At 40.4% G+C, this 12888-nt stretch overlaps 1 protein-coding gene across 4 annotated transcripts; it reads right to left on the bottom strand.

Moving 5' to 3' along the window:
- Nucleotides 1–4455: 4455 nt before the first annotated feature.
- Nucleotides 4456–12105, bottom strand: LOC137802676 (protocadherin alpha-C2-like). 4 transcript variants are annotated; one of them, XM_068600729.1, is made up of 3 exons: nt 9537–12105; nt 8046–8082; nt 4456–7163 (listed from the first exon to the last, which is right to left on the bottom strand). In XM_068600729.1, exons 1-2 carry the CDS (start codon nt 11970–11972, stop codon nt 8071–8073), a joined length of 2448 nt encoding a protein of 815 aa, XP_068456830.1. In that variant the 5' UTR covers nt 11973–12105; the 3' UTR covers nt 4456–7163; nt 8046–8070. The 4 variants fall into 4 exon arrangements, with proteins under 4 accessions (XP_068456830.1, XP_068456831.1, XP_068456828.1 ...); XM_068600730.1 differs by having other exon boundaries at nt 4456–7160; XM_068600727.1 differs by lacking the exon at nt 8046–8082.
- Nucleotides 12106–12888: the final 783 nt, after the last annotated feature.

The following is a 12888-nucleotide window of genomic DNA, read 5'->3' as shown; positions in this document are numbered from 1 at the left end:
AGTTCTGATGGGCAGGTGGCACCTCGCTACAGGAGGAATTTGGATCTGAGGAGACATCGACATGGACTCAAGATCGACCAGACAATTTTCAAATTGAAGGTCTTCCGCTGAGCCACACTCTCTTTTTTGTTTCATTGTAAAGTTGTAGTTATAAGCACTCATACATCCATAAGGCTTTATAATAAAAAATCATAACATATCATGAATAATTTTATAATCACTTGTTATAATTATTATAATTAATATTGCATTATCGCTCACTGATGTATTGCTGTTTTTTATATAGTGTGTTATTATTCCCTTTATTAAAATAGATCTAATCTTTTTAATGCATTATAGTCACTGTTATAATAATGAATCTTAATAATTAATCCTAATTGGTCATTCATTGCAAGAAAATCAGTTTTAAAAACATAATGTATCATATGAAAAGAACAACACAGAACATAGTAGAATGTATTTTCTCATGTATAGTTTTTCTTTATGTAAAGCAAACAGTAACCGCCGTCCTTCAAGGATGATGTACAACATTGAACAATACAGAAAAAAGTGTCAATGCATTGGAAAGGCCAGTTCTACTTCATAAGAGATTTTGGCAAATATCTGTTTGCGTTTTATATTTATCTCCAAAACAGGGATTCTTACGGAAACAGCGAAGGAGCAAGTGAGTCATACAAAATGAGACTAAACAGGGATTGCCAGGTCAGTAACCACAGCTCTCTTGTGTCAAATTTGGGATAGAGCCTAGAGATAACAACGATCGGGCTGTGACTTAATTAGCAGCTAATGCTTCATGAACAAAAACAAAAAAAAAACTGTAAGGATACCAATGAATACGGGACTCATAGCCTTTTAGGTCAGTGACAAGGAACAGCAGTTGTAAACTCTGTCTTGGTATGAGCAACAAAACCGCAACAGATTAAGCATCATTACCACCGTTTCACTGTGAGGGGGGAGCTACAGTTTTTTGGCTGAAACTAAAGGAGTCTGGGAAATCCGTCCAAAACAGTCGAGCAAAGTCGGTCACAACAGCTGGCAGGGCAAGGTTGCCCTGATAGCCTTGGGCAGAATAGATCACTGGGTGAATAAATCTAATGGAGGAGAGCCACAATTGTTGCTTTAAAAAATCTATGCAGAGTCAGCTAGACCACCCTTAGATGTTGTTATAGTAAAACAATTGGTTTTCTCCAATATTTTCACTAAAACACGTTTAATAATCCATGGGAATAAAACATTTAAAAAAAATCTATTATATCTATGAACATGACTTGCATTAACACAATATGCATTTCAGTTCAAGTCTGCAGTTCTGATTGTTCACCTGCCTTGCTAAAGGAACCATTTTGGTTTTGTTACATAAGATGAAATTGTGTTTCCATAGCAACAACAATTTGACAAATGTTTCTGTGCCAACTGTGATCATCATTCTAAATTTGATGTACTGTCTCTACAGAGAACGATGCTTATTTTAACACAGACATAATGAAACAAGTCACATTAGGTATGCCAAATAAGAAACCACTGTTATCTAATGTAAACTATCTAATATCCTGTGCCATTTACATTCTTAATTAAAATATGCAATTTGATAAGAGTTGTGATTTCAGAGATAGCTGTGGTGTCCTAGAGCAAGTCTGTGTCTGCCTGTCTGCCTGTCCATCTGTCAATTGCATGTGATAGCGATTGTCTAAATGCTTCAAGCTCAGAAACATGACTCAATATAATGATCCAACTTTCTGTACATTTTTGGACAGACATTTGAGCAAAATATATAGTATCTGTCCTGAATTCCATCTTTTATGTGGTCATCTGAAACAACAAGCACAGAATGGCCAACGCAAACTAGTGCAGCAGTGACCCTTTGGCAAGGGCAGCCACACATAAAATAAACCTGCCACAGGCGTCACTCAAGATGGAGCCTAAATCTCATTGCACTTAACTCCATCAGTAGGCTACTCCATCAGCCTGGCCACCGGATTGGCATAGACTGGTTCCCTAGTTACTGTGTAGCCTCTCTCTTATTCATGTATACACTTCTTTATATAAATATTACAAAAATGTAAGACATAAATTCTCTTTAATCCACATCAGCTTTCGCCTGATCAAAACAAGATCCAACTGGTGTAAGATGAAGGCGACAAGACAAATGTTGTCTGTGGAGATGTAGTGTACAAAATAACACTTTGCTGGGATAGATGTGTATTCCGGTCTTGTCCGGCATGCGTTTCTAAATCAGAGCGACAACCTGTTCATATCAATTTCTGCGGCGATGCAATAACTGCTTTATCTTTTCATGCAGCCCAGTCTCAATAATGATACAAATCACACATCAGTTGTCCCTCTGACTTCTGCTCAAGCAGCGTCACATAAGACCTGTTCCTCTTCATCCTTCCAGCTGTGGTGGGAACCAAGGCTCTAGGTGTTAAGACCCATGACCCCATAGTGATGGGCCCCAGCCAGGGTATCTTCTCTGCTGATCTGACTCACTCGTACAAATGGGTCAAGCGTCTCACACTGAGTGGTATCATTGTACTCGCAACATAGTTTTAACAAAGAAGACACATTCATTGATTAATTAATGGATTTAGTGGTCTTTTGCCAAAAACTTATAGAGACAGCGAGAAGAAGCTTTTTCCTCTGCGATGTATTCTGTAACTGCAGCTGTTTTAGTGTAAAAATACTTGTGCATTTGCAGACAGTTGCATTTATGAACTTGTCTAGTTACTTAATTACATCAGAACTTTACAATCTATTCCTAAAAACCACAAACAACATGTGCAATATAACAGCTGTTTGCACTTTATTTTGCTAGTCCCCAAGGCTAAAATGCACAGAGGGCACTAGAGAACTCACACTGCTGCATGCCAAAGCTTGAACTGTTGCCATCTACAGCTTTGACGAAGGACCTGGCCTCCAAATAGTGATATTTAGGACTAAACATTACATTGTTGCATTAATATAACAGTATAGTTTTAAGTTAGTATACATGTTGTAAAGTATCTTAATCTAAATACATACATCGGAGCTGATTTAACAAAATTTATATCAAGATTGGATTGAATGCATCCACATAATCTATTTTAAAATATGCTTAAGCAGCTTTCATCCAATCTCTGAAAACCATTTTTAATATTCTAATCCCGTACTCAATAGCGATACACTTACTGGATCAATACGCTGCTGTCTGCAAGTCCAGCTGCAAATGGAAGCAGCTCTCCAATTGAGAAAGGAATGACATGTTTACAGTGATTTATGATGAGATGAAACCCTTAAAAGCTACATTAGCTGCTGTTGTTTCCAAACAAAACAAGACTTGGTGGTCAGTAAACTCCAAATCCACCCCCCCTTTAAAAAACATATACAGACAATAACTGTTCAATAACTGTTGAAAGAAATTAGAGATGTGGGTGGTTCTTCTCATCTGCCCTGCAAAGTATTCTTACAGAGGATAGTGTATCAAGAAATAGTTGGAATAATCTGTGGGGAGGAAGGTGGGGGGGAGGGGGAATGACAGGGCACCCTGTAAACATGTATACCGTCAAGTACACTGTGTAACAAAAAGTAGTATTTTTTTACCCCAGTGTCCTTGTTTATCGCAGCTGGGTTGCACAACACTTTCAACACAACAGACAGCACCAGTACTGAAAGTGTAGCCCACTGGGGAAGTGAATTGATAGCAAGTATTCCAGCGATACTCAGCACACACAAATGTAGCCACAGGTGCATTGCTTTATTTCCTCCGACCTACTTCCAATTCTTTTAAAACATTAATAACCAGCCGACCTTAAGGCCTTTGATATAGCCATACCAGTGTTGTGAAGTGCTGATGAGACGAGTGGCATCCATTGGTTATTTTTATTGCATTTCCAGCAATAAATGGTAATAATGCTTAAATCCTTTTTTATTTAAAAAAAAAAAAAAAAGATATTACTGAAGTAGACAGACTTGATGATAATGGGATTTGCCTCAAATCATACAGATACATGTGGCCTTCACTCACCAGTCTCCTGTAGGACTGACAGCACTGTGTGGTCAGAGCAGACTCTACAGTTTGGCTCTAGGCTTCCACTAATCCTGACAAAGCTATTATTTGTCTGCTTCTGTGAATTGAACTGCAGGCACATTGCCTTTATTTAGTTTTCAATTTCCAAGAATTAGTAGTGTTACACAGAGAAACTGGGTCAAAATGTGTGTATGCAATGTGTGTATGCAAGGGGAATTTCAGAAAGAAGGGGGAGAGAGAGAGAGAGAGAGAGAGAGAGAGAGAGAGAAGAGAGAGAGAGAGAGAGAGAGAGAGAGAGAGAGAGAGAGAGAGAGAGAGAGAGAGAGACAGACAGAGAAGAATGTGTGTCACATTCCGGAAGTCACTTTTGATAACTCTGTTTCATAGTTTATCACAGACATAACAGAAAGAGAGATTAAAAAGCTTTATTCAAACTAGCATGATCAGGCAGAACATTTAAGCCAAATAAGCAACATCAAAAGTTTGACAATTAACTAGACTTGAAAATAAAGCAAGACCATTCTCTCCCATACTGTCTTTGATCCACTAAGTGGGATGGAACTGGATTGGATTTGATGCAATTCCCGAAGCATACTGTACAATCTGACTGGCAAAATAGCAGAGGGAAAAAGAAACAACTGAGCAGTTTTCACAAATGAGAAATTACACACTTTTACAATACCAAGCACAAGGACCTCCTGTGCCATTTGATCACAGTGAATACAGATAGATATCAAAAAAGTCTACTGTATAAAAAACACAAAGTATAAAGCAGTTCAATTTACAGTAAATGCATTTACTGGATCTCAGTAGAACATGAAACCAAAAGGCTGAGCCCCTATCCAGCAACGTCTGAGCAATTCAAGGTATTTCATCATTGGGGTACGGTCATTTTTGTAATTTGTAATATTGTATGACATGCCTTTATTTCATTCATCAACAGTCACATATATCTTTTACAATGCAGAAGGCACGCAAGGAGCTCATCATATGTGCAATTCATTAATTCTATAAACACTGTTGGATTCAAACCGATTCAGGCGTTGATTGCACACATAACATGTACTCCACAGCAAGAGATCCCTCATTCAGTGACATCTTTAGTCTGACAGACAGCTGTGTTTATGTTGGGGAAGCCTGGTGCACCACCAGCACCAGTGGGAGAGGACAGAGAGAGAGAGAGAGAGAGAGAGAGAGAGAGAGAGAGAGAGAGAGAGAGAGAGAGAGAGAGAGAGAGAGAGAGAGAGAGAGAGAGACAGAGACAGAGAGAGAGAGAGACAAAGGGGTTAGATTTCACTGACTCAGAATATGTACCTGGATACATGGAGAAATATTATCTCTTCGCCGCATAACTGAGTGAGTTCTGCGATCACATTTAGATCTGGTGCATATTTCAAAGCGCTGTCATCTGCTCAATACTTGTATGTTCATGTTTTTTTTACTTGCAGAGTCAGCTCTTAAACACTGCGACTATAATTAGCACTTTATTCCCCTTCTCCCAATCCCATCTCCCTACCTCACCCAATTAGGCTCCATCATTTAGCACCCTAATAAGTGGTCCTAATAAGCTCCTTGTTTCTGAGAAATGAAAGTCCTGGGCTTCACAGTAGTGCAAAAGCGCTACCTTTGAGGTCAAGAAAAGTACTTGAGTTTCAATTTGTAACTTATGTATGCTATCAAAACAACATCATATGCACTAAACTACCAATATGCAACACAAAATGCCCTTGAAGAAGCTCACGAAAGCAGCATTGAAAGTTAAATACATAAAATATCTATAAAAACATGAATATTCATAAAACAATACCTTGCCTGGACCTTATACCCCTATTGCGACACGGCAAAGATCAATACATTTTAATATTTTTTTAATCTTTTAAATAAAGAGTATTTCTCATTACAAAATTATTGTTTTTTTGTCATTGTATTTTCTTTTAAATTGAATGATTGATGACTGATTGCAGTTCATATTTGGATTGCCAGGTTTATCAGTGGGAATTAGGTTGTGACGATAATACTGTATACGTGTTGTTACAGAAAAAGTGGATTTGACATTTGACCCTGTTTTGAAAAATACTGTTCGTTATGTTTGAATGTTTTACATGCCGCCCATCCCCATTTTGTGTGACGTCATAGAGACTCTGAATGAAAAATTGATGAGGACACACCTCCCTATTCAACCTTGCACACTGTAATTTGTGACTCACTAATGCAGAATGATAACGGTGTTTCTAATCAGATATAACAGCACAGATATCTTTAAGTAATGAACTGTACACCTGATGTTAGTGAGGCCGTCTGACCTCATTATAATTTCAATAGACTTACAGTATCTACAATCAAATAAAATGAGAAACAATGTGTCTCCTGTTTGTTTTTTTTCCCTTTTTTTCCCTTTTTTTCTTTCATTCTTTTTTTTGTCAATTTCACACATTCATCACTGTTGAGTAGAACAAACATTGTAATAAAAAAAAAGTCTGATTTTTTTTTTTTATCAACAGGTTACTAGTTGACAGTGTGACCCTTGCTGAACAGCAAGACTCATAATACGGTAGAAATTATTATTCAAAAAAAGATCAACATCAAGTGAAATGCCTGAATCAGTGACGTTACCAGCTACAGTTCAGCATTTCTCAGCTTTACGGAAGAATCATATTCACCCTGATTCATACGTGTTTTTGTGAATAGGCGTGTTTTGAGCTCTTGGTTAGAAAAGGTTGCATGATTGTGACATACGTATATGTTGAGCTACTACTGATGGTTTCTAGAACTACAGCACACACAGTAAACCCTGGAGAGAAGGCAAATATGTCCACGGAGGAGTTTTAAAGCAGTAAGGAGGGAATGATTTACTATATGAGGCAAAGTCTCAAAGGCAATGTCCAAATATCCTGCTATAAATTATTTCAATCCTATGTCCAAATATGTTGAATGTTGTGGAATCATGCAGACCCATGCTTCAGCGAGAAAAGAAGGTAGAAAGCTGAGGTGGTTCGTGGTCGATGTTTCTATTTGCTAGAGAGAAAGAACAAGCTGGAGCGGAGGAGACCAAGGGAGGGCAGATGTTTTACATTTTCTTTGTGAGTCACAGGGAAGAATTCCAGCCAGAGACTCTCATGAGGAGGTGGTTATATCATGGCAGTTCTCTTCTGGGCGCCTGCTGAGAAACAGAACACATAATTAGCCAACACAGAAAGTCAACCTGGAAATAAACTTAGAGAAAGTCTTCACTCATGCAACAGTGGATTGTGACTGGTTACTGCCACCGTCATTAATTTCAATTTAGGGTTAAATAAACAACTTGTTTCTAGTTTTTCTTGCAAATCAGTGTTGTTGAGGATTCAAATTGACAAACAAAGCTAAAATGTAAAGATGACAAACGCATTAACTATAGTAGGGAAGCAGAGGGTTTAATTAAAGCATGCACACGCAGGCATCACAAAGTGCTATTTGGTATTTGGTGGGCCAATATAATAACTATATAAGGGAAATAGACTCCAAATTATTATTATTATTATAGGCCATAAATTTGAGCTAATGTGAAAGGAAGCGGAGGTTGTTGACACGGTATGTGCTCTCAGGTATGTTACATGCAGGGAACCTATTTGGGACAAATCATTCTCTGTTCCCTTTTTTTGCTATTTGTGCCATTTCTTTACCCCAAATCTCCGCCAAGCCAGCCAGATGTGCACAATACAGGTCCGACCAGCAGCCAATTTCATTCTAATCTCAGCTCTCAGTAAGCTATTTGCTTTTTTTTCACACTTGAGAGACGGGCCAATTTAAATTGTACTAACCCACAATGGCTGTTGTTTTTGTGAGAAAATCTGACCTGGGACAGATGGAAATATTTGATTCTGCTCTATTAAATCAGGACAATGTGCAGACCAAAGTGTTACACCAAATATTTGCACCAGGAACTGTGACAGTTTATCAAATCAGATCGTCGAGCCAAACCAAGAATGGATACCAAATAGGGGAGGACAGAAAGTTCCTACACAATCAGAGTGGCTCTACAGAATGTAGTTAGCAACCAGCATACCTCCAGTTGTAGAATGGACTTCCTGTCATTTTGAGTACTTAAGAACAGAAGAAAGAGACAAGTTCAGTGGTACGAGTGATAATCAGACACTCACACTTACAGTACATACACATTCTCTCTCTCTCTCTCTCTCTCTCTCTCTCTCTCTCTCTCTCTCTCTCTCTCTCTCTCTCTCTGCATTTATGCATATTAATGTTGTTTAATCTTTCAGTGGATCACTTGTGTCAGTTTAGTCGGCAGGTCCAGCTGAACGAAAGTAAACAACATCTGGATCGGTTTCAACACTTCTTCATTGGTTGCAGACACCAGAGCCTCCCGGCCTGGTGCATCTCGTTGCAGCCGTTTTCCTTGAAGAGAACTCCACGTCTGGGCATCTTTGAAATACTCTCCCTCTTACACAGCCAATAGATATGCATCTGATTGTGTGTTGTGCATCTGTGATAAATGACCTACTTACTAAATAAGACATTGAACAGTGGCACATTTTTTAGTTGTTTGTTTGGCCTAATTATGCAATGGAAGTGCAGATAGTTGGCACAAGAAATACGCTGATAATAATCAGCAGGCGTGTATTCTTGAAACTTACAGATTTTTTTTTTCGTTGCTTTTGGAAATAACTGCATTATAATCAATTATATATGAACGGATATTAAATGTTTTATCAGTGCAGTATTGAATGTACACAAATAATTGTGGACCTAATGCAGTAGTTTTACACCATCAGCTGCTTTCCCGTTCCGGTTTTCATTTTCATGCATATTTAATTTGTATTTGTGATGATCATGTTAATGCATCAATAGTTGTAATCCAATTACACATTATTATTCTGAAATGTGCCATTGTTCGCCTAAATGCATTTCAAAGTGTGTTTGATGAGAGTTACAGTGATGTAAGTACTCAGATTCTTGAATTAATTAAAAGTACTGCAAAATACTATAGTATAAATAAAAATCCTGCATTCAAATTTCAGTACAGGAAAAAAGTTTTAGCTCTAATATGAAGTTAAAAGTAAAGAGATTAAAAGTACTAAAACCTGGCCAATCGAACAAATGTGTATGTTAGTATTATATATAGCATTTAATTGTTTTAGCAGAGTGAGGTGGAGCTAGTTTACCCACTTTATATTATAGACTGGATATGACATAAATTATATGAACGTTATGTCTCTATGTTTAAAATATGTATTAACTTCTGTATGAAATTAAATAACCAGAAACTTAAAAGACTGATTGATACCTGACACTGTATGTGTATGACTACAACACCATAAAGGAATCATAAAGACACTTCTTTGGACCTGCATTATTATGAATATGACCAACTTGCATCCACATTTAACAAACTATCTGTCGACCTTCCAGGGGAAAAAATAAATCATGACATGTAAGAACTAATTATACTACAGTCGGTCCCTGAACACACCAATTAGTTGTCTCATGTGTGCCTCTGTGTTGTCTGCAAACACCCAGTTACGAATTCATTTATACATACCTCCAGTGTGGATGCTCTGGAGTCTGTGGTCTCGCTTGGCCCTATGCTCCTGGGTATACTGGACACAAAATATCCAGCTCCTTTGGGAATAATGGGCTGTCTTACAACCACTTTGCCTTTCCTGGTCTCAGCGAGGAACAAGCTGTACCAGTAGGCATCGCTGGAGATTAGGGTGGAATCTGCGATGGTGGAGCTCCTCTGACTGATCATGCTGTTCCTGCTGATTACACTGTTTCTGTTGGGGGGAGGGATCTTAAAGGCCTTTGGCTTTGGTTTTTGACACTTCAGTACAATAATAACCAAGATAGTTATCAGTAGCAGAAATGACACAGCCCCTAAACCGATTACTAAGTAAAGGTTTAGGTCTGTGAAGACGTCATACTCTAGCGGCAGCTCTGTGGTCTCCGAAAAGGACATGACGTGTTCTACCGTCGATATCTTGATGGTGACAGTGGCAGAGAGGGCGGGCTGGCCATTGTCTTTGGCGACGATTACCAGCCGCTGCTGTCTTGGGTCTCTGTAACTGAACATCCTTGTGGTCCGGATCTCCCCGTTGTACTGATCCAGGCTGAATAGGCTTGTGTCGCTGACCTGCAAGAGCTGATATGTGACCCTGGCGTTCTGCTCAGAGTCGGCGTCAATGGCGATCACTTTGGCGATCAAGTGCCCCTTGTCCGTAGACCTCGGTATCACCTCCTCAACCACGGAGCCCTGCGCCCGCCAAGGTGACACTATCAGAGGGGTGTTATCGTTCTGGTCCAGGATGATGATGTGCACTGTCACATTGCTGCTCAGCGGGGGGACACCAGAGTCTCGAGCCTCGATGTGGAAGAGGAACTCCCTCTCCCTCTCATAGTCAAAGGTCTTCAGGGCATACAGATCACCATTCTCAGGGTTGATGGAGAACAGCATTGACATTGACGTGTTAACAATCTCCTTCTCCATTATGAAATAGACCAAGTACTGGTTCTCATTGAGATCGGGGTCAAACGCACTAAGTGATGTCAATAACGCTCCTGGTTGATTGTTCTCCACAACATGGATCGTGTAGAAGGACTGGGAGAATGCGGGCGCGTTGTCGTTGACATCCAGAATCTCCAAAGTGATAGTTTCGTTCTCGGCTAAGGGCGGCGAGCCTTTGTCTGTCACCCTCAGCGTGATGTCATATTTGCCTATTACCTCACGGTCCAGAGGCTTTGAAACCAGCAGCTCAAAGTAACCCTCAGAGGATTTGTTCAGGAGGAATGGTAATGTTTCTTGCCGGTTCAAAGTGAGCTCCACTTGTCCGTTGGCTCCAGAGTCCCTGTCGCTGACGCTCACCACTGCTATCAGTGTCCCCACGGACACATCCTCCGTCAGAGAACTTTTCACAGACTGTATGGTCACCTCGGGGTAGTTATCATTCAGGTCAGTGATGAACACCATGACTTTACAGTTTCCTGCTTTGGGGTTTGCCCCCCTGTCCTGAGCCTGTATGTGCATCTCGAAGCTCTGGGCCTCCTCATAGTCAATCACCCCCTTCACTTTGATCTCACCTGTGTTGGGGTCGAGTGAGAAGAGCTCCTGAGTCTTCTCCGAGGTGTACAGCGTGTATGAATATATTAGCTGGGAGTTGGTGCCTTCATCCAAGTCACTTGCGTTTAAGGTCATGACCACCATCCCTGCAGCCGAGTTCTCTGAGACGTTGACTGCAAAGACCGGCTGACTGAACAGGGGGGCGTTGTCATTGATATCCAGGACGTTGATAATGATGCTTGCTGTGCCGGAGCGGGGAGGCACCCCTCCATCCACAGCGGTCAAAATCAAATTATGAACCGTGTGCTCCTCCCGGTCCAAATGACCGTTCAGCACCAGATCGACGTATTTGGAGCCGTCGCTGCCGGTCTGTATGTCGATGTTGAAGTACTTGCTTTCGCTGAGATAGTAGGTCTTAATTGAGTTTGCTCCCACGTCCGCATCTACGGCGTTTGTCAATGAAAAGCGCTCGCCGGGAGGGGTTGCCTCTGATATGTCCAAGTGCATTGTCCTTCTGCGGAACACGGGCGCATTGTCGTTGATGTCCATGATTTCCAGCTCGATATTAAAAATGCGAATGGGGTTTTCCAGTATGACATCCATTTTCAGAAAGCACGAGGTCGCCTTGGTCATGCATATGCTCTCCCGGTCTATCTTCTCGCGGATCACCAGCTCCCCTGTTTCTTTGTTGATGTCAAGGTAATTTTTGCTGTGGATGACATCGAGCTTCGCGCTGCGCTGCACCAAACTGCGAACATCCAGAGCCAAATCCGTGGCCAGGTTGGCAACAAAGGAGCCCTCTTCCATCTCCTCCGGAATCGAGTACCGGGTGATGGAAAGCGCACATCCCCACAGTGCAATGAAAGAAAAAGCCGCCGCGATAAAACGTGTCCGTGCGGGTGCAGTGACACGCGCCATCATTGTGGTGTGTTCTTATTCAATAAAGGAAGGGAAACAGATCCGTCCTCGCGATCAGGTTGTCTGGGTGCAGGGGAGCGCCGGTGTCATTCTTGCCTCCGCTAGTTGTAGCTGTAGCTGCAGCAGGCCATGCACGGTACAGTACCGCTGGAGGAGCTGGGCTCTCACGGCAGTGCTCTGCAGGGGCGGAGGCAGCGTCTGTGTGGGCGCGAGGGCGGCTCACTGGGATGACGGGGGGACCGGGCGGGAGGGGGGGACTACACAGGAAGTGGGGAGTCACTTTTAGACTTTAAAGGGAGCCTTTATCGTGCAAGTAGCCATTTATGTTAATTTTTTCCTTAGAGTATTTAAATGAGTCCAACTATACCCATATATATATATATATATATATATATATATATATATATATATATATATATATATATATATATATATATATATATATATATATATATACACACACACACACATGTTTATTTTATAATTTTACGGGGCGAAACTGGCCTTGGTCAGATTTAAAGGATCTCGCCTGATAGAATCACAATATGATGGATGAAGACATAGATGTCGTTCAAAGGAATGTTTAATATAGTGTTTTGATTTACTTCCATGAACATCCTCCAGAGGTTTTGTGACCATGTATTGTAATATTCTCGAAAAAGAACCTACCTGGATATTACCTGGATAGTCCTCAAAGTGTTGAAAGTTATACATTACCAAAAGTGGATCACAGGGAAAACTGAAAGGAATATTTTAGGTTTTTTCATATGTGTGTTGTGTCATTCATATCTATATGTGTCCCTTTAAGGTGGTTATTGATATTGTAATGCAATATAGTCATACTGTCAAAGACTATATCACTGACAGTGACTGTAAATAGTTAGGGGAATATATTGTGTCTTATATATTTAGAATATGG

The sequence above is a fragment of the Clinocottus analis genome, unplaced genomic scaffold (assembly GCF_023055335.1).
Source record: "Clinocottus analis isolate CAN_PGR_092001 unplaced genomic scaffold, fCliAna1.0.p SCAF_5, whole genome shotgun sequence".
Taxonomy (NCBI): Eukaryota; Metazoa; Chordata; class Actinopteri; order Perciformes; family Cottidae; genus Clinocottus; species Clinocottus analis.
This window is presented reverse-complemented; position numbering and strand designations above follow the sequence as displayed.

Excerpts from the sequence above, each read along its gene's own strand:
- LOC137802676 (XM_068600727.1), bottom strand. The coding sequence starts at position 11,972 with ATGATGGCGCGTGTCACTGCACCCGCACGGACACGTTTTATCGCGGCG. Across the intron at positions 7,164-9,536 it reads CCAGAGCATCCACACTGGAG|CAGGCGCCCAGAAGAGAACT; the intron begins GTATGTATAAAT and ends TCTGTTTCTCAG.